A 23,039-nucleotide genomic window follows, 5' to 3' on the forward strand; every position below is an offset into this window, starting at 1 on the left:
AAAAAATCTTAAGTGTTTTTAATCTACACTTTAAATACAATTCTAGATATTATTCATTCACTTATGTGTGTGTGCCTATAGACTTACGAACGGATGCACCGAATTGAAAAATTATTTTTCCCTGAAAGCTGTGAGTCCCTAAATTATCCTTTTCTATATATTGTTCATAACAAACAATGGCGAGTCACATAAAAAAAGCCCGTATATAAGGGGGTTTGGGCAGTTTCGTAAACTTCTCGAAAAAGTTATCTGCCTATTTCAACGGAACTTAACACTGTCTGGATACACTCGTGATAACATCTTTCGGCATACGGACAGAACTTGTGGTGCAATAGATAACGGGTCTGACTACGGATCAGAGGATTCCAGGTTCGAAGCCTGACAAGTTCGTAATAATGTTAACCATTATTTAATCCAATGTTTACTCATTATCCTTACCCTTAGTTAGGGTATTTTGGTTTACTCAACGATTTTTTGTGCATATGGGAATTTCCTATGCTCCAAGTTCACAGGGTAATCGTTCATGGTAAGATGATGTTGAGTCTACTTGATGTTGAGTGTACTCGATTTTTTGTTTGACTCGGCGTTGTGTGTACCGACACAGCACATCCGCTTGTATATCATAAATATACTTTGCATATATCATGAGTAATTTTTAGTTTTTAAATGTAATTTCGAAATCCCAGGGATATCTCCATATTTTTAGCTAGCTCTCTTAGGTTTACATTTGGTTAATAAAATAACAGGATCTTCTCACTTGTAGTAAACATGTAAATATCGTCCATTTTCGATGAGTTTTATTCAACTCCGACTTTAATCAAACAGGCATTTAAAACACACACAAACTTTTATTTTAAACTACAATGAGGTGTTAACAAGAGTTGTCCGGTGGAAGCCTTCCTCCATCTTCGTAAAAATTAGACTGCGGTTGTTGTTGGTGTCCAATCCCAAACGTTCTAATGTTAAGTTCGAAATAAACACCTCTAACATCCTCATGTTAAAAACGTCGTATGGAATGAACACGGCCAACCTCGCCATAGTAATGAATGGCTTTTGGAATAGACGCACAATTTTGTGAGGTGGAGACAGTCCGTGTATTTGCCTCCGGTTTAACTTGACATAATACCCACCCACAAAGACTATAAACCAAAAAAATTAGGGTAGTTGGCAGTGTCGTGCGGACAGAAGTTCACTTTTCATCGCGCGGACATTGAACAATGAATTGAGTACATAATGCCTATCATTATATCTCGAAAATTACTAATCCCCAGCAAAGTTTAAATAGATTGTCTCATTCAGTATAGTCTAAAATCTATAGAAGACGTCATTTTAAAGGGAATAGTGTAGTTAAAACTAAGGTAAAATAGTACCTAAAATAATGTCTGGGCAGTGTCAAAAAGGAGTCCTGAAAAGAGAACTGAACAAAAAACAACACTAGTAAAAAAAGAAAACAAAAGACAATATATAGCAAATATGTATATCCGTAGGCAATATAATAACAGGAAGAATTTATACTTTAGCGGCGTAAAGTATTTAACAGACAAAACGTTAAAAAATTGGTGTAAATTTAGTCAAATGCAAAGTGAATGAAAATAATGAAAATGATAATTTATCTGAATGTAATTCAGGCTTAGTGTGGAGAAACTGGTTTTATATATATAAAAATAGGTTGTATGAAATCGAAAATAAAAAATGATATTATTATTATTTTATTATTATTATTTTTTGCTTAATTACTCCCATTTAGTCTCGGACCCACTTTAATGAAGAGAGCTACAACAACTGTCTTTTATTAAGCTAATGGGCGGACGGTTCTGAAAGGAATAAAATTTGGGCATTTTTTTTTAATGTAGAAGGCAAACTGTTTGCAAACCTTACCATAATTTGTACTTTTCAAAAATAAATATATAAATAAATACGCAAAAATATATGAACATAAGCAAAATAAATAGTTGTCGCAGCTTATTTTGACCGGCTGGAAATATTGTATGTTTGGTAATTGTTTCAAAAAACCGTACCATATCACTTACTGTTTAGTCGAAGAAGAAGGCGCCTCTTTTCCAAGGTGAATGTTTTTCTGTAATAAGAGTATTAGTGGTTCGTTGTTTTTTCTGTTAATACTCGATTACGAAGAACAGTTACTAATTGTTTCCAAGAGGTTATTTCATTTTAGCGTTGCTGACCATAGGACGCATCAACCCCTATATGATAAGAAGATATGAAAGTAAACCAGATTTAAATCAATGTGTGATGATGAATCGTTCATAAGGAATTAGGGCTGCGGGTTTCCGGTTTTTGAAAGATCCGGATTAATAGCATTTCATGAACCAGCCAATGAGAAAAGGCGGAATGTTGTTGGGGAGAAGTCATTATTCTCAAATAGTGTCGTGAAATGGTAGTTGCATGTGCGTGAGTGTCTAATCTAGTTAATAAGGGCATCAGGTGAATATAGTTATACTGGTTGTATATTTACCACAACTCTACTGGGAGAGTGGGAGGACTTTTCAGGTAGAGGGGAAACAACCAACTACTTCTCTATAGACCTTGGCAATCGTGATGATGTCGCTCGGAGGAATAAATATATGATTTTATTATAACGAATAAATGTTTTTGTAACAAAGTGCAAAGTTACATAAGGTAGTGTGTTTAGACATAATAAATTTGTATGTAGCATCTATTATTGCAAACTTACCGTAATTTGGTCCATAGGGGAAAATTCCGCAATCAGATTATAATATATAGGAGATTAAACCTGATGAATTTCATAAATCACAGACTGTTAAAAGAAAACTGCCTTGAATTCCAGACATTTCTCATCGTTTACTGTACTATCCTTACTCGGCATAACACGGCCTCTGTTCAATCATGTAATACAATACGTACTTCACGTAAAAGAAGATTTTCCTTGTACAATACCAAACCGCACCCTGTTATTCCAGTGATAAAGGAATTGAATGACTGGAAATAATGGAGTCACAACCGGAGAGCATATACAAGTACTGGTTTGTCTCACCGTGGCTTAACATTAATGGTCTAAAACGCATGTGCTTATCAATTTGATTATATATATATATATATATATATATATATATATATATATATATATATATATAACACATTTATTAATACCATCCATTTAATCTATTTTAAATCTGAACATTTACGACTTTATATACGATGCAATCTTAAATACTCGCACGCATTATGTCTCAATTTATATCACACCATTTTCTTTTTGTTTAATTACAGCTCGCTGTGGCACACGTACTTACAGCCCAAGGTTTGAATTGTGCTGTAACTCCAGGGTTGTAAGGAAATCTGGAATCTCTCCCAGGTGTTGTGGAACTGCAGTATACGATCAACGATTTTCGATGTGTTGTCAGGGTAAAATTTCTCGAAAATCCGGAATATCTCCCATGTGTTGTGGAACTGCAGTATACGATCAAAAATTTTCGATGTGTTGTCAGGGTAAAATTTCTCGAAAATCCGGAATCTCTCCCAGGTGTTGTGGAACTGCAGTATACGATCAAAAATTTTCGATGTGTTGTCAGGGTAAAATTTCTCGAAAATCCGGAATCTCTCCTTGGTGTTGTGGAACTGCAGTATACGATCAAAAATTTTCGATGTGTTGTCAGGGTAAAATTTCTCGAAAATCCGGAATCTCTCCCAGGTGTTGTGGAACTGCAGTATATGATCAAAGATTTTCGATGTGTTGTCAAGGTAGAATTCAAGGAAAATCTGGAATATACCCCAGATGTTAATTTGATGCCTCTTGTAATAGTATTATTTCTTACAGATCTGGTTTTTGACCAGTATCTGGCGGAAGACGAGAATATGATGTACACCTGTTTTTCACTGAGATTATTTTGGAAATAAATTCCGTCTGAAACTTGCTGAGAAATGTTTTTGTTTTAATTTTAAATGTGTTTAATATTTATTGATTCCATCGCATTATGCAAATTGCATGTGTTTATGTTCCGGAGTTTAGATGAGATGGATTTTTGGCCCAATATTTCCGACAATGCAATATTTTAAATATATTATTATAGTTTATTACAGTTCTTTAAATGTCAGTCGACGTATCCATTAATTTTTTATATACTGGGATTAAATTAACAGTTATAATGCAATCGATATAAAATACAATACCGTTCTTTAACCGTATTTATTCATACTGAAGGCCGCATTTACACGAGACAAAAAATATTTAATAGACAAAATTCTCTTCACTCAAACCATAATTTTAATAATCAATTTACGTATATAGTATTGTATTTTCTCATTCTATGGTGTATATTGAAATACTGTAATCTACTCAGATCCTACCGTGACCTGGAGTGGTAGTCCCTGTTAGGTTCCCAACTATGGGTTAAATAGAAACCAACTTGCCAAAAAAATATAAAAAATACATTCTAATAAAGTAATTTTCCTGAAAATCACTGGATTCCGCATGAAATAAATTTAAAAGGGTTGATATGCCGTAAAACAAACAACCTACAAATTGTAACGTACTCAAGCATATAATGTTACTTTTAAAACTTAATCAATATTTACCATGCAGAAAAAAATAAGCATCGAAGAATAATTCAGCTGATTATAAAAAGAAAAATAAGCTACCATTTTTGTTTAGTTTACTTATTATTTATTCCTTGCTAGGAATGCTAGATATTTCCACGCTACATCATAACTTCCAGCCGAAATATCGTTTTTAAAGATTCAAACGGTTACTTTAAAGCGCAAGAATTTTTATCGCTCTTGCATTTGCTCACCAGATATATTTTTTGTAAAAAATTTTGTCCGGTAGCTGTTTTAATTCTTGGCAAACGAAGACGTTCTTGTGATTCCAGTGTTGCTTCTGCTATATATATATATATATATATATATATATATATATATATATATATATATATATATATATATATATATATATATATATATATATATATATATATATATATATATATATATATATATATATATATATATATATATATATATATATATATATATATATATATATATATATATATATATATATATATATATATATATATATATATATATATATATATATATATATATATATATATATATATATATATATATATATATATATATATATATATATATATATATATATATATATATATATATATATATATATATATATATATATATATATATATATATATATATATATATATATATATATATATATATATATATATATATATATATATATATATATATATATATATATATATATATATATATATATATATATATATATATATATATATATATATATATATATATATATATATATATATATATATATATATATATATATATATATATATATATATATATATATATATATATATATATATATATATATATATATATATATATATATATATATATATATATATATATATATATATATATATATATATATATATATATATATATATATATATATATATATATATATATATATATATATATATATATATATATATATATATATATATATATATATATATATATATATATATATATATATATATATATATATATATATATATATATATATATATATATATATATATATATATATATATATATATATATATATATATATATATATATATCTTCTCTTCTCTATATAAATAAAAGGAACTCATTTTTTCCCGTCGGATTTTGACTTTAATAGGATTAAAAATCAAGATATTTCATGCAAATATAATATGCACAAACGGCAGAACAATATCTGAGGTGTGTTATAGGCTTATTATTTATCAAATTCCTCGATAATCTTAGATTTCTATACTTTTTCTGCTGAGAAGTCAAGGCCAAAATCGGTTAAGATCAATGGAAGTGGTAAAATATTTTCTCTCTAATAAATTCGTCGTCCTCCTCCTCCTGCCACCACTTAACACCGTTTGGGGATCGTTCACAAGGAACAGTTGAGAAGAGAACACCGGTTTGGCTTCGTAGTTCTTTCATGTGAAGTTATTTAAAATCACTAAATTAAGCTGCAGTGCTCTGTGGCGTAGTGGTTAGCGTGCTGGACAATTCACATTATATTTTCACGTTCGCGCCGACCTACCGTAGTCGTTTTTTTTTTTTTTTTTTTTTTTTCCTAAACAACTGGAATGGACTTTTCTTGGTGGCCGAACTGTTAACGTTGCAAATGTTGTTTTTTTTTCACACTTTATTTTCCTACTTTTACTCATGACTCCGGGTTTGATCCTTCCTACTTACCTACCATAACATTTTTTAAAACTCCCCCCCCCCCGTACCGGAAACAAACACTCGGGCAACGCCGGGTACCCCCTCTAGTATATATATATATATATATATATATATATATATATATATATATATATATATATATATATGACCTTCATATTTCGTTATCTTGCCCATCTCAGCTAGGTTGAAGACAGCATCACTGGGGCCTACTAAGGTTGCTCATTATCGTCCTTGTTTAATATCAATATGTAATCCAATGTTGATATAAAATCTTAACGTTTGTTCTGTTTGGTAGCTCGTCAGATAGTGCTCGTTGCTCACAATAGTGGACCGATTTAGATGGTAAATTTTTGAGAGGTCTATACCTGTTATCCTCCGGGTAAATACAGTTTATACCTAGATAGACACTGATTTCTGTACGTTATTCTATAGTAAGGCAACATTTACATCGTTTTAGTGTCTAGTCTGTTTTGCATCGATTTCCAGCAAGCCAACAAAGATGTATGCTAATAGAGTCATTGCTACTAGATGATTAGCTGCTACTCTGTTTTTGCCTGTAAGTTCTGTGTCATTGGTTTTATCTCGCACTACGTATGCATTTACTGCAATATTTTAGGTATCACGGCATGCTGAATAAAATCGTTTTTTCTATGCCAATGTATTTGTATTTTTCTTGCTTTTCTATGTCCTTGCTGTCAGTTTCTTTACTAAGTTGTCTCAGTTTGGATTTTTTCCCCAGCTCTGTTGGATGACTTTTCACACTTCCTCAACCCAAATATCGTTCCGATATCTTGAAGAAGGTATGTACACCATGAAAAATCGACTTAATTCAGCGTCTGAGCTGGTATAGTTTGCAGTCGTTGATGAAAAGCAGGTTGTTGATTCTTTTGTTCGAATCTTATTGACGACCTGGACTGAGATTATAGGCACTGCTGCTTTTGTAGCATTTTTTGTTTAGCAAATCTCTCACAAGATCAAACTGAGACTGTGATTGTCTGTGACTGTCTGGACTTTGGTCTTTCTTTTTGTGGAGCGGATTACATAATCTGGGGATCATGGCTGTACACATAAAATGTGGCAATCAATAATGCCATTCATCCACAGGAATGCAACAATAATAACTCATGACATTAAGTGACAGTAATCTAACGATCACACTTCCTGGCGCAAATATTCAACTCGGAATCTTCTAAAAATATAGGTTATCTTTTTTACTATTTGTTCCAGCGATAGCTCTGCTAAGCTAACAGCTAAACAGAAACCGGAGTGCCTATAATCTGAGTAAGGGCCGTCAAAAGTATTCGAAGTTGGCGTCCAGCTGCATTTTCTGGATTTTCTCAATGGTCGTATATAGCTCTTTTTCCAGGGCTAATTACTAATAATCTCGTATATGCAATTCCTAAGAAAGTGATGCTGATAGAAGTGTTTGCTAGTAGTCTCCTTGCTGAGTAGTGCGGAAGAGCCAATGAAAGGCTGTTTGTGTTTGTTACACTAATGGTAAAAATACATGTAGGGAGCAATTGCACAAATAAGATCCTTGTAAGTTTGATTCATGTTAAAGTGTCGTGATGAGATATTAAAGACTGACTGATAGATTAATGGTGTGTGGTTTTACTTGTGTTTTTTTAGTTACTGATAGGAATTGTGATGAGGTTTTCCAGCGGAGTCTGTCTATTGCTCATGGAAGCCGATACGTGTATGCCTTTATAATATATCTAACCCTAATTAAACATCTTTAGACTGTTTTGTCGCTGACAGCTTAACTGAATAGAAGAACGAGTATCCTTTGAATGCTTGCAACACTTTATTGTTGTTTTGATAGATAACTAATCACCGCATAACATTAAAAAAATATATGGAAACGGACTCAACGAGTTACGATTTAAATAGAGTGACACGCATATCTCACCGCCATTAAAATCAACAATTACATTTATATAGCAAAGGCTTTTCACACTGAATGAACAAAGACAATATTTTAAGAAAAAATATTACACGCTGTCTACTAAACCATTTGCCAAAGTTGTTAATTTTTGTACTACAAAACTTATTCTTGCGTTACAATCAGATTATTCTCCAAGTGCGTGGGATCTATAATAAGTTCGGTGATGGACAACATCCAAATATTACAATTAATCCACGTAAATTCTTGTTAAAAATTCAAATAACAACTATTCTATTTCAAAACATCTTAAATTGTTCTTTAAAACGTCAAATTTCTCTGAATTCTTAGGCCGGTTATATTCCTTGTTGAATATTTGTGTCAGAAAGAGCGGTCGTCAGATTAGTGTCAGTTAATGTCATGAGTTATTATTGTTGCATTCGTGTAGATTAATGGCATTGTTGATTGCCACATTTATGCAAATAGATTCAAAGGTAACTTCCTGCCTGTTTCGAAACTTCGATCAGTGGCAGCCGTCATTTCCTGCACAGATGAGTGCGAATACATGAGACACTAATGTCTGTAGGTATAAAAATCGATTATCTGTAATTTATCACACACACACACACATATATATACATATATGTATATATATATATATATATATATATATATATATATATATATATATATACATACAGGGTGGTTGCTAGAAAAGAAGGACATTTGAAGGCCAGCTTAGATCATGAATAAAAATGCTTCAATTCAGTTTCTTCGGAAATCCACTCCTGATTTCATTGCACCGGAAGATTGGTCCTCAAAAAGTCCAGACTTAAATGTCATGGATTACTGTGCTTGGTGCTTGTTATTAACAGACACGCAGAACTGTCGACGTTACATACACTTTATTGCTGACTTGAAAACGTGCTTGGCAAGAGCTTGAAATGATATCCCACAAGTTACCCTTCAAAACGCCACACGAGCTTGAATTTCTAGGTTAAAACGCTGCAGTGAGTTGAGTATCTATGAGTATAATATAACATTTGTCTCTGAAAAAAATTGTAAAAATTTTTCTTTGTAAAAATAAATCGCTATTTGACAAATTATCTACTTTTCTAGCGACAGCGTTGTATGGTATATATATATATATATATATACATATATATATATATATATACACATATATATATACATATATATATATGTATATATATATATATATATATATATATATATATATATATATATATATATATATATATATATACAATAGCAGGCCAGCCGCCGTAAGATTAGTTTAAATATGATATTTTCATTCATGCAGATTAAGTATTTATTATTATAAGAACCGTTTATCTATTGAATACGCGTGTGATGTTTTTCCAAACAGTTTACTTTTTTTAGTAAAAAAGTACTCGAGCTATCATCGAAACAAAAAACTAAGACAGTGAGTTAAATACGATAACCATTTGGCAGATTGACATAATGTTAAAACATGTTATCAAAACTACGTTTTTAAAATATGTGAACGATTCGCGATTATTATTATTATTATTATTATTATTATTATTATTATTATTATTGTTATTATTGTTATCATCATTATTATTATTATTATTATTATTATCATTAATTTATAGCAATAATATTACGTTGAGTTATATAGTAAAAATCCATTCATTATTTTGCCGTCTTAATTACATACGTGTTTATGGATGCTGGAGAAACGTGTAAGTACGGTAGATAAATTCCCCGAAAATAAATGCTTCTCTTAATTGTTTTTTTTTTCTCGCTAGAAACAATGAGTAATATCTGTTCTGATACTACACATTTACTTTTCTGTTCTTTGCCAGAAGAAAAAAGATAATACTAAATAATTACCATATTCAACGACGTTACAACTTCAAAACACAAGAGAAAAAACAGATTAAACAAAGTCAAAATTCGGATTTTCAACCTTAAAATACGATACGTGGACTTTTTTCTATAGTCCTTACTCTCCCCACAATACAATGTATTTAGTTCCGGTTTGGCTGATTATTATTAGCATATTTGTAACCACAAATAAAGAATGGGTGGTTGTAGGAATATCCAGCCGCACTGATGAGCTGTGAAACAGCGATGAGTGCTGTATGCGTATGACTAAGAGGGTTGCCTGACTAATAGAAAAGAGGATTGCCTTTTTTCTGTTGTTCTTGTCCTTTTGAACCAAGATCAAAGTGTAGTATTTGTTCTCATAGTATACTGGGCTTTCTCTTTTTCAAAGACCAGCGACCGCCCACTTGACCAATCTTTGGTCAAGTTCAAGCGTTTTTTTTTTTTGTTCGGTCTGAAAGCACCGACCCTATTCTTTGGGTAAGTGGTCCTTAAGGCATTGTTTTTGTTACCACTAACTGTTTTTTTCTATTTTGTTACAGATAGTCCAGTGTCTGGATACGCCTTAAGTAGCCGACCGGGCTAGGGGAAACTGACGAGCCTTTTAGACGAAGGTCCCCATAGTTTCCAAATCGGCGGGTCGGAGAAGGGCACTGGGCCAACAACTAGAGGAGGCAGGCTTCTGGCTCTGCCACCATGGGGGACGCCCCTGGTGTCGGGGGGACACCACACCCGGTGGTGCTCCAGAGCCGTTGTTGGGGGGCACCACACCCGGTGGTGCTTCAGTGCCGTTGTTTGGGAGTGCCACATCCGATAGCACTCCAGTGCCGTTGTTTAAATTTTTAAAATTGCAGGAGTGCCCCTCCTTTAGGGGAGCCTGCTAGGTTACCACTTTCCGGCCTTGTGCCACATTTTGCTGAGTGGACAGCAAATAAATATAATCCAGTGCCGTTGTTGGTGGGCACCATACCCGGTGGTGCTCCAGCGCCGTTGTCGGGGAGTGCCACATCCGGTGCCATTCCAGTGGCACTCCAACGCTATTGTCGGACGGTACCACACCCGGTGGTAACCCAGGGATCGTGTCTCGGTTGGGGGGTACCACATCCGGTTGTACCCCAGTGTCTGCGTCAGGAGGGGCTACACTCGCGTCACCTGCCGCCTTAGTCTATGACATGCCCGCCTCTGAAGGTCCAAAATTTTACATGGGTGAAAGGGAACACCCTAGACGAGAGTATGTTGTTGGGAATGTCCAGCGAGATTCCAATGTCTGGAAGAGTTGCAATCCAGGGGAGAGACTCTACTCAGGATAGCCTCAGAAGCTGGTTACGGGAATCCTCGGCAGGAATATGGACAGTGCCGAGAAAAAGAAGTCCCCTCCCATTTGCCGGCTGGAAAGAGTGTGGTAGGCAGATGAGGAGCTCGCAGTCTGTACAAAACAGTTTAAGGTAGGAGCATACACCGTTGCGGAAATAGTAGTCTGCAGAAGTTATACTTGCCGAGGACGCATCAAACAAAGAAGAAAGTTCTTCCAACACTGAGAAAGAGCAGCCAGCGAGTAAAAGTAAAGAAAAGAGCCAGGAGAAAAGGGGACCAACTTAGGGACCCCAGCAACAAAATACCCCGGAAGAGTAGAGAAGTTTCTTCAAAAAGAAATATCAGAATTTGACGGAGGATAACAACATAAAGCTGGCCCCAGGTAATCTGGAGAAGTTACAAGAAAGGATTGTCTCTCTCGTTATCTTCGAGGAAAAAAGAAGGAGCTAGTTGCGGTCCCCCCACAGAAAAATGCTCGCAATGATAGTGGAACAAAATATACCGGCAAGGTATATAGTCAGAAGGAGTTTTGCGATGTGGGATCTTCTTCCAACAGCAGAAGATTCGACCAAATTAGCAAAGACCAATACCAACTGGAAAGATCTTAAGTTTAAACAAGAATATGTTTTTTTTCCTTCAGTCGACGTTCTCAGAAATCAAGGGGCCCACAACCAGGGGCTAACACTTGAAGTCTATATGAGATGCATAGATATTCGAATGTTCCATTAAAGTTCTTTATCTCTCAAACACTGAGTTAGTAAAGAACTTGAGAACATAATTTTCTTCTAACCATTTTCATACGTTGTAGCATATATTTCATGTTGGTCTCTTGATCTTACTGGATTCCAAGACAAGAATTTATCTAGTCTGGTTGAGTATCCAGCTTCGTGCTATTATTTGCGGTAATATCACTTGGAGACGCTGCACCATTCCTCGGAAAAGATAATGTTGGGTAACCGTAGTGAGGAGATCTTATTTGGGAAGCGAATACTCTGTGATTTTGAATATTTGGTCAGGGTTTACTTCTATCGAAAAAGTATCCTCATGCCAGATTGTTCTGACAAACCCCTGTACAGAGAGACCTTAGACACTCGAGGATAGGGTTTAGCAGGCATTCAAGTTCTCTCTCTTAAACCAGAGTATATGACGAAGAGAAGGACCAAAGTGACAGTGCTGGAAGTCCCATGCTACGTCAGTGCCAGGCATATCGGTGCTATTCTCTCGCAGTATGGTTACGTCGAGGAAGTACTTGCAGCACGCGGCCAACGAAACATATTCACAGGGGACTATCACCTAAGAATGCGCGTTGACCGGGCAGGGTTTAAGGCGATTCTGGCTCAGCTCACCTGTGAGACATGGACGATGTCTAGCGATGTGTAGGGGAGGAGGCCAACATGTTAGAACTGTCACGTGCCAGGCCATATGGCTAAGTTTTGCCCCAAAAGGGGTCCAAACAGCAGCACCTTCCCCAGCAGAGAGTCCAGAAGTGAAAGAGAAGACACCAGTTAAGCAGGTAGAGACAAAAAAAGCGGAAACAAGCTGGAGTGCGGTGGCAAGCCGAAAAAAGCCACCGCCACCAGAAGAGGGAAGTACCCGGAAGAGGAGAAAACAGGGACGAAAGGAAACTCCCACATCTCTCCTCAGAGACGGAGGCTGGCTCTGCTGACAAAGAAAAAGAGAAATCCACCAAGGAAAAATGTCAAGAGTTAAAGACGACAACATTGTTCATCTAGAACCCCAATCCCCGACCCAGAGGAATAAGCAAACCCCTCCCCTTTTTAATACCCCCGAGAAAGAGATGGAAGTGCCAGCGGAGGAGGAGAAAGTGAATAATAATGAAGAGAAGGAAGGAAAGGAGGAGGAGGTGGAGGAGGAAGAGGAAAAAGCAGGGGAAACGATGGTAGTCACACCCACACCCTATCCACTAAAAATAAGGACCGTCAAGACGAGGAAGATGATGCAAGGCAAAATAAGTGTTTACAAAAATTGGCAAGCCTTACCCACGTGGACAGAATGGAGGTCAAAAAATTCCCCGAAGCTCCGATGTTAATGGAATTTCCCCGAAGCTCCAATGTTAATCACCTTTGCGAGAAAGGAGAAAAGGGCTAGGGTGAAGGCGCTTTGGAGAATGATAAGGGAGGCAAGATCAGCTATTCCAGGGATGAAATTGGTTGAAGATCACCCATCGTTAACTCCGATTAAGACAAAATGTGAAGGGAGGGCCCCCCTTTATATTAACCTTTCCTTCTATAGAGCATTGAAGTTAACATTTCCTATCGACGTTGGGGGTCTTGTCCGGAACTGTCAGTACACAACAGAGTTGTTGGCCGGCAGTATCGGGCAGGTCTGTGGCGTCCTCATCCCCGAAGACTTTAGACCCGTACTAGTCGAATATTACTAGTTAGGGAATAATGACAAATTTAAACCTAGCTAGTTAAAATGCGAGGGGAATGAGATCCCGAAGCAAGACTGCTCGCGTGCTGAAGGATCTCGTGGCCCTTGAGGTAGATATTTATGCGATAAAGGAGACCCACTTTGTTGGGTCCGGGGATTGCGATGTGCTGGTGAACGACTTTGACGTTTACTCAGCATATGGCCATTTCCGTAGTCGTGGGGTTTCTGTTATAGTGAGTCGCATCCTAGTTAAACGGTTACTGTAGTCCACACGGACGCTCATGGAAGGCTGGTCGTGATCGATGTTGTCATTAAAAGCGGTAAGTTCCGGATTTGGGCTGTTTACGCGCTCAATATCGCTGGGACAGGTTTTCCTTTTTTCGGCGGTGGATGTGTTCCTATCGGCGAGTCCAGAGCGGGTAGTTTTAATGGGGGACTGGAATGCTAACCTGAACACCAAGATAGATAAGTTCGGGTGGGATAGAGGGTCAGAGAGGTGTGAAAGCAACCTGTCTGACCCGATGGCCTCGTAAAATCTTGTCGACAGATTCCGTTTGGATCACCCGGGGAGAAATATGTGGACGTGGCAAAAAAGTGAGGCCTCCTGTTCAAGTACGTACTTGGATAGGATGTTAGTTAGAAAATGCAACATAGATTCCTTATCTTGTCCCACGATCCACTGGCTAGGTCATTCGGACCATAAATTAGTAATAGCCCGTTTGAGAGTAGTTAATAGGTTTAGGTTGGCTGGCTACTGGAAGTTGAACGCCTCCTTACTGGAGATCAACGACTTCCGGAAACAGCTGCCAACATTAATTTAGCAGAAGTTAGTGGGGGCGGTTACCGGGAGTAGCTGCTGGGTTAGACTTAAGGCTATCATTAGGCTCTTTTGCGTCCAATATAGCCAACGAATCGCGTTAACTAGGGCACGTACCAAAAGGCACCTAGATGATAGGCTAACTCGGGCGGTCGCTGGTGGGGATTCCCTAGAGGTAGCAGTAGGTAAGGGTGACCTCCATCGCTTGGCTAGCGAGCGTTACGAAGGTCAAGTAGTTAGAGCTAGGTTAAACAGAGTCTCTAACGAAGCCGTGAACGTTGACGCTGTTGAGCGAAGGGCCGCCTTAAGACGCGGCTCAATGGGTACATCCGGAAGGTGAAAAACCTGGAAGGACATACCCTCGTATCGACTCGGGAAAATTGCAATGGGTTTCGGCAACATTTGGAGGAGCGCTTTGCCCAATTACCCAGACTCCGCGGCCAGGAGTTTGGCAGCTATTTAGCCGGCTCGCCCCGCCTTACTGCGCCCCGAGCAGCTAACTGTGATGGGATAGTTACGGAGCGTGAGATTGAAGCAGGTTGGTCATAACAAATCTCCGGGGCTTGATAGTCTGCCCTACGAACTGTATTTGAGGCTGTCGCCCATGTTTGTTCTTCTTATGACCGGTGTGTTTAACAACTAGTTTGCTCAGGGACCCATCTCTGGACAGGTATCCAAAGGAGTGGCGAAACTTTTGAAGAAACGAGAGCGGCATAGTGAGGATGACTTAGATGATTATAGACCCTTCACTCTGGTAAACACAGAGTTGGAATTTTTTTCCTGCGTTCTTGCAAACCGACTGCAGGTTGTTACCGGCAACTTGGTCGAACCGGATCAGACTTGTTCTGTGAAAGGGAGATCGATTCAAATCAATTTGCACTTGGTGCGCACGATCTTAGAGGTGTAAGAAGACGACACAGGAGCCGCGCTGATCCATTTAGATAAGTCGAAAGCGTTCGATAGGCTCGACCATGGTTTCTTGGAATCTGCTATGGAGATCGCCAGCTTTGGTCCGGACTTCCGCAAGTAGATTTCCGTTCTGTATGGTGGTCCTGCGGTAGCGATACAAGTAAATGGTAGGGGTCTCTCGGTCGGTGCGGAAGGGTTATCCGGTGTGTCCTCAGTTGTATATCTCGTCCTTCGCAAATTAAGGCACGAGGCGACTAGACCAATTCGCCAGGGTGTCCGCGTACGCTGATGATGTCACCATTTTCGTGTGGCGAAGGATCGATATTAAAGCGGTGATGGAGGCGGGCGCTGAGTATGAAAGTGTCACAGGGGCCGTAGTCAATAGCAGCAAGTCCATTGGCTTGCGGTTGGGCGCCTGGACCAGGGTAAACTCGCTTCCACGTGGGTTGGGCTGGACGGATGGCCCGCTAAAGATTCTCGAGGTGTGGTTCGGGCCTGGACTCCAGCTGGACAAAAATTGGTCGGAAGTATAAATGAAGGTAGAGTCATCAGTAAGGACTTGGATTCGCAGGGACTTATCCCTGAATGGTCGTGCGGAGGCGTGCCAAACTTACGTCTTTCTGTTGATCCTTTACCACTTGTCAGCACTTCCTTTTTCGGACCGCTGTAAGGCTTTGGAGCAACTCATTTTCAAACTTTTTTGGAAAGTGGGGAAGGCGTATGTCCGTAGACAGGTCTGTACACAGAAACTCAGCGAGGGAGGCTTGGGAATGCCAAAAGATTGGCGTTCCTGAGTCGGATATTGCTTGAGGAATTGCACTGGGTACCAGTTGTGGAGCAAGCTTTTCCACAGCTCGTATCCTCCCCTGTTGCTGAAGGTCGCAGAAGACCAGTGGGGCAAGGGCATTTCCTCTCCGAATGCCGAGCCGTACTTAGGCCATTACCGGGGTCCAGTAACCTTGCATAGACTAGGAAGGGCCTATATCGGGATTTAGTGGTGGGTACCGCAAAAGATCCGCTTTGACATGGAGGCCCCTCCGGAATGCGTTGCCACTTTTCGGCTTGCTTGTCAGGGACTGCAGGAGGGATGAATACGTCCCCTTTTGCTCCCGCGGCGAGGATCATGCCTTTTTTCTTTGCAGCGGAGTTCGAGGGCTCTGGGAGTACGTCGGAGAGGTCCCTTGATCAGTTGGTGCCACTTGATTTGGCATACGTCGTCGATCACATGGGTCCGCCGTATATTGGGGAGAAACGGTTGGTGTTTCTCGCGATCCTAGCTGTAGCTAGGTTGGTGACGTGGGTTACACGTCTTAACATATTCTATGGGGTTGAATCTGTTTCGAATCGGGATCTGGTCGCTTACTTTAAGCATCAGCTTAAAGTCAACATCTGATGCGATTGGAAAAGATTGCATCGCGTAGACTTTGATAAGAGATGGGTGCACACCACTAGTTTGTGCATCCGACGAGGCGCTAGGTTTAAGTTTATTTTCCCACCCTAGTGATATTGATCAGGCGGTGCTAAGGTTCTTACGAAACCCAGCCCCGAGCAAAGATTTTAGAGTAGGGTTAGTTAGGTTGTACCCACTTCGAGTGGAAATACTTTATTAGGTGATAGACTAGGGAAAGTATGATAGTTGATCCTGTCCCCGATTTGAGTTTTCATCGGCACTAGGATAGCTTCCAAAGATGCCCAGTCCACCCTTTGTTTTGTCCCCGGTCTGTTGCCCCTATACGTACATTTATCTTGGAAGACGCCGTCCATTCCCTATGCCGCCCATCCCTATCTAATTTTTTTTCAAAATATCGTCACTAGGTCCCCCATTCCCCACTAGGGAACGACCTACTTGCTTTCGACCTTCGGGACCGGAAGACAGTTGGCGCTCCATATTTAAAAGTAGGTTGGGAGGATCCCTTACTAACCCGCCCACATAGACATTTTGTTTAGTTGTTTTATTTTTCTTTCTTTTTGGGTGTATCTTAGTTTGCCCCTCCCCCTCCCCATCATCTCATCCCTCACTTAGTTTTATTAAAAAATAAACACCTTTTATTTGTACATACGAATTTGTTTTGTTAACATGTAAATATTCATATTACAGAGTGTATATAAAGCTGGCTGATATGCTGGGGAGATTTTAAGTAGATAAACTCCATGGTAAGAATGAGGTATTATGGTGATAGTGTCTTAGTGTAGGGAATTTAATAAATCCTTATCAAAGACCTAGCTTTTAGTTTAGAATGATACTCGACCCCCACTTCCCCTTACCGGCTCAATGCGTAAGTGCCTTGGACCCCAAATGAGGACCTGGCAGTAGATAATGCCAGGCCCGGGGCCAAGCACTAAATAAAATGTTGTTCTTGACCTTCGGAATCTGTTCCGGCAGATACTAGAAGCAAAGACCATATGTGGGGGTAACCCCACATATAAGACCTTAGTCAATGAAGGGCAACCCTTCATACCAATTGTCACTATCCAGCTCCCCTACTCCTCGGGGCGTTGGCCCCCATTTCCCCTTCACTCCTCACATTAAACATCGGGCTTGTGCCTAATTTGCTCGGTTGGAGAACAAATAAATACCTTGGCCTTCGGGTCGAGATCAAAATGTAGTATCTGTTCCAGTTGGGAAGTTAATAAATACCCCATATATATATATATATATATATATATATATATATATATATATATATATGTGTGTGTGTGTGTGTGTGTGTATATATATAAATATATATAATTATAAAACTCAAATGCCCTTCTAACGAGTGTTGTACCCCTCTTTTCGGTTTACGACATCCGGTTGCGCATGCGCGCATAAACATTAACCCATAAGAACGTGAATAAATAAACATAAATCGCTTCTTTTGCAGATTTTGACCTGCGCACTGAAATATTAACGTTATTATTTCGAAATTATTATTTAACATGGGAAGATTTAGGTAAGGTGATTTGCAACTATTCTTTATTGCAACTATACTGTCGCTATTTTCTTAATAAAATTCTAAATAATTGTAACCCGTTGACAAACATAAGAACAATTGTAGTAAAGACAAAGCTGCTGCTGCTGCTGCTACTACTACTACTACTACTACTACTACTACTACTCTCTATCCGTCCCTTTTCCTTCTTTCTTTTTTTATTTTTTGTTTACATTTCTAGATAAAAAATAGTTGTGTGAGAACGGTGAATTTGTTGACACATTTACTAATCTGTTTCAATATTAGTTTTATTTTTTTATTTTATGTATTTAGGTTTTATTTTTTGTTTCAGGTTTTATCATTTATTTTTTATTTTTAGATTTTAAGTTTCTACAACTTGTTTGAAGGATTCCAATATGGGTTTTTCATTCTTATATTTCTCATCGATAGGTTCATGTGCTTTTTTGCTGCTAAATGACTTTAGTCGGCTTCGATTCGTTGGAAAATCATGTTTAATTTTCGATTTGTGAGGTATTATTCGGAAAAATAGGTAACTTTACATGAATAGGGTGGATTTTGATTCATGTTTGAGTAATCCGTCCGTGATTTTCCATTTTAATATACTTTCATAGAAATGTTTCTGTTACGTAAAAAAAAAATTCTTTACGTCACAAGTGTCACGCTCATACATGAATTCCATAGCTAATATAACATACTGACCCAACGGGCCACGAGTAGTCTAGTATATATATATATATATATATATATATATATATATATATATATATATATATATATATATATATATAATGAAAAAAGTACACCGTTACCAAGATCATTCCTCGCTTAATAATCAATAACAACTTCGTGTTAATTCGATAATTACTTGATTTTTAGTATTTTTTTTAAAGAGACGCTATGCCAACTATTATTTACTCCCCACTTCTGTTTTAACCGTGCCTACTATAAATTGAAAGCAAAATCCCCACATAGCTATTTGAAAACGTGGTGAAGCGATTTTCTTGTTCAGTCATAAAATACAGCCAAGCAAAACAATTTAATTTTTTTTTCGAGAATGCCGAAGTTTTGAGTATGCATATCAAAACCTTCTTTCTTTAGGAAGTTGGTATTTCAAAACACATTACAATGAATTAATAAGTACTTTTTAGCCGTCGAGAGTTGAAAGATGTCGACTCCGTACACAAAGCAAGGAATTATAGTTCCTCGACTTGTACAAAAAAAATGTGTGGAAACTTTAACCTGTGAAAAATTTAACCTGTGAAAAATTTAACCTGTAAAAACTTTAACCTGTGAAAACTTTAACTTGGTCGTAATGTTGGCAAAATGAAAACCAAATTAACAAAGAAACGTAGTGCAGGGTGAAACGATACATGTGTTGTCCTAAAATAAAACAACGCTATACGTTTACTTTAAAACGATTATTGAAAAAAAAACTAATTCAGGTAAAGTGGTTATGTAGTAGACGTGACCTCTATTTCAAGTAGCCGCCTTCAACCTCAACCAGCGCCTCAATACGGATTCGGAACTGGGAGCTAACCTTTTCCACAAGTCAATATTTCGGTTTCACAGTTGCGCTACAATACTGAAGAAATCCCAAAATGTTTACGAGTATTCTCATTAATTATATTTGAAAGCAATATGTTTTCTCCCAAAATGTGTTAAAATAACGATATTTATTTGAATAAAAAAACAACAGTTTGCCAAATTATTTCCTATATTAAAAACTTATTCTCCATTCTTTACATTCTGTTCTTCTTTCGCTTTCCTTCTGAATTAACTATACTTTACTTTAATACAAAAACAAAATCGGTTAATTTTTTGAATTTGCAAGATTCTCTATTGTGTTCTCACATAGTGAAATTAAATCCTAATGTTTTTCTCTGAAAACCTCAGGAAGAATGGGCAGTGAACGTGCATTGAATGATTTCAGCGTATACAACAATTTAATTACGGGTATTGCACTTCACAATTCGCTTTGCACTTGCAATGACCATTAACAAAGCCTAGAGAAAATTCTTACATTTGTCTGGCTTACATCTACACTCTTATTGCTTCTCACAGGGACAAGTATATTTTGCGTGTTCTACAGTCAGCAAATCAGACAATCTCTACATCTGCTCAGAAAAGAGAACGCCTCAAAATATTGTGTATCCACAAGTATTAGGAACTTAAACATAAGACATTTTGTTTTTTTATTCTTTGTGTTCCATTTAAACAACTGAGCCATAGCAACGCTAGGTACAGTAGTGTATATATATATATATATATATATATATATATATATATATATATATATGTGTGTGTGTGTGTGTGTGTGTTTGTGTGTGTCTGTGAGTGCGTCTATAGATATATGTGTATGGACAATATAATAAAAATAAATGCATAACATCACCCGCTTTTTAATATTTTTGTTAATATATGTTTACTTAATTTTAGATATTTTACAAGAAGGTTAATTGCATTTCCTATACGATAACATCTCACCTGTCTATTTAAATGTATGTGCATATGTATGTATGTATGTATGTATGTATGTATCGCAAAAACCTGCGACAGCGCCCACGGATTTTCACGAGATTGATATTATTTGTAATCTCGACCTTTCGGAACACAAATATCATAAAATTAGTAAAAAACAAAAATCCCTTCACCCTCAACTGGGCATTTTTCTACAGGAAGGGGTCGCTTTTTTCGCTGACATTTTCGAAAGTTATCACCTCTTTTCGATAGTCTAGCTTTAATTTAAACCTACGTCACTTCAAATTTTGAAATGGCGCAACTGCTAACACGTCACGTATTTTTCACTTTCTTTTCCTTCTCCACGGTACGGGTTCGAGCATGCCTGTCTACTACAACTTATTTTTTTTTGCTTAACACACACTTCCAAACACCCGGGCAACACCAGGCACCTAGGCTAATCTATAATATAAATCTCACCTGTCTGTTTAAATGTATGTATATCTGCCTTAAGCTTTTAACAGAGGACACGGATTTTCACAAGATCGTTTTTTTTTTTTAAGCTCGACTCTTCGGACTACAAATATCGAAAAATTAGCTAAAAACATTAGTCCCTTCAGCCGCAATAGGACACTTCTCTACAGGAAGGGGTCGTTTTTTTTCGACGATATTTTAGAAAGTTATAACCTCTTTTCGGTTGATTAGCCGAAAGTTAAACTGTCGCCACTTCCGGTTTGGAGATGGATACAACGGCAAAGACTGCACTTTTTTCACGTTCTTTTCTTCGATGGGGTACGGGTTCGAGCCTGCCTGCCTACTTCCACTTTTTGTTTTTTGCTCAACACACACCTCCAAACATCCGGGAACCACCAGGCACCCAGGCTAGTCTATAATATAAATTTCACTTGTTTGTTTAAATGTATGTATGTATGTATGCTTGTATGTCAGGTAACATCCTTTGACTGAGTCGAAGGATTTTAATTTTGAAACCCAACTGTTCGGACGACAAATATCAACAAAAACACTCATTCCTTCCCCCTCAACCGGGAACATTTCTACAAGGAGGGGTCGCTTTTTTTCGCCAATATTTCCGAAAGTCATCATCTCTTTTCGATTGTTTAGCCTTAATATAAACCTACGTAACTTCCAGTTTTGCGATGGGCGCACCAGCTAACACGTCACGTTTTTTTCACTCTCTTTTTTCCTTCGCGGTACGAGTTCGAGCCTTCCTGCCTACTAATACTTTTTTTCCTCAACACACACATCAAAACACCCGGGCAACGCCGGGCAACCGAGGATAGTCTATTATATGAATCTCACCTGCCTGTTTTAATGTGTGTATGTATGTATGCATGTATGTATGTATGTATGTATGTATGTATGCCTAAAACTTTCGACTTAGGTGATGGATTTTCACAAGATCGATTTTTTTAAGCGTGATCATTCCGACGACAAATACCGAAAAATTGATCAAAAACATGAATTCCTTCACCCTCGACTGGGCAGTTTTCTACAAGGAAGGCACATTTTTACTCTGACATTTTTTGCAAGTCATTTAATACTCGCGTAAACGACAGCGTATAAAAGGCGTTATTTCGACCGCCCATGACGTCACAACCGCGGTAATCACGTTTGGTTTTTCACTTCTTTTTTCCTCTGGCGCGTTACGAGGTCGAACATGCTAACTACTCCTATTTATTTTTGCGCTCACAAGTTTCCCTTTTTTTTTGTTAGCTGTACCAATACACACAACACAACTTTCTTTTCCACCTTCGCGTCACGGGTTCGAGCCTGCCTGCCTACTACAATATTGTTTTTGGTTCAACATACCCCTCCAAACACCAGGGTGTCGCCGGGCACCAAGGCTAGTCTATAATATAAATCTATCCTGTCCGTTTATATGTATGTACGTATGTATGTTTATATGTCTGCCTAAAACTTTCGACAAACGCGACAGATTTTCGCGAGATCGGTATCTGCCACTTTCTTAAAGGAGGGAACACTTTTTTCGCCGATATTTTCGAAAGTCATCCCCTCTTTTCGATTGACTAACCCTAATTTTAACTTTCACCACTTTGTGTGGCGATGGACACAACAGCAACTACGTCACTTTTTTTTTCACGTTCTTTCACGTATCAAGTGTTTCAACCGGTCAATTATCGGGTCGCACACCATACATTCAATAGCATATTCATACCTA

General features: G+C 37.6%; 1 protein-coding gene across 3 annotated transcripts in view; it reads left to right on the forward strand.

Annotated features, from left to right (window-relative positions):
* Window positions 1-23,039, forward strand: part of LOC145276672 (uncharacterized) — a 61,213-nt gene that overhangs the window by 18,832 nt on the left and 19,342 nt on the right. The window contains exon 2 of one of the 3 annotated variants that reach the window (XM_080127866.1): window positions 3,250-3,894. The exons of the other annotated variants lie outside the window; for them this stretch is intronic. Within the exon in view, the coding sequence (XP_079983992.1) occupies window positions 3,250-3,761 (512 nt within the window). The 3' untranslated portion in view covers window positions 3,762-3,894. Of the gene's footprint in view, window positions 1-3,249; window positions 3,895-23,039 lie in introns of those variants that run through there. 3 annotated transcript variants of the gene reach the window in all.

Source organism: Euprymna scolopes, chromosome 1 (genome assembly GCF_053919585.1).
Source record: "Euprymna scolopes isolate OS-2025 chromosome 1, ASM5391958v1, whole genome shotgun sequence".
Classification (NCBI taxonomy): Eukaryota; Metazoa; Mollusca; class Cephalopoda; order Sepiida; family Sepiolidae; genus Euprymna; species Euprymna scolopes.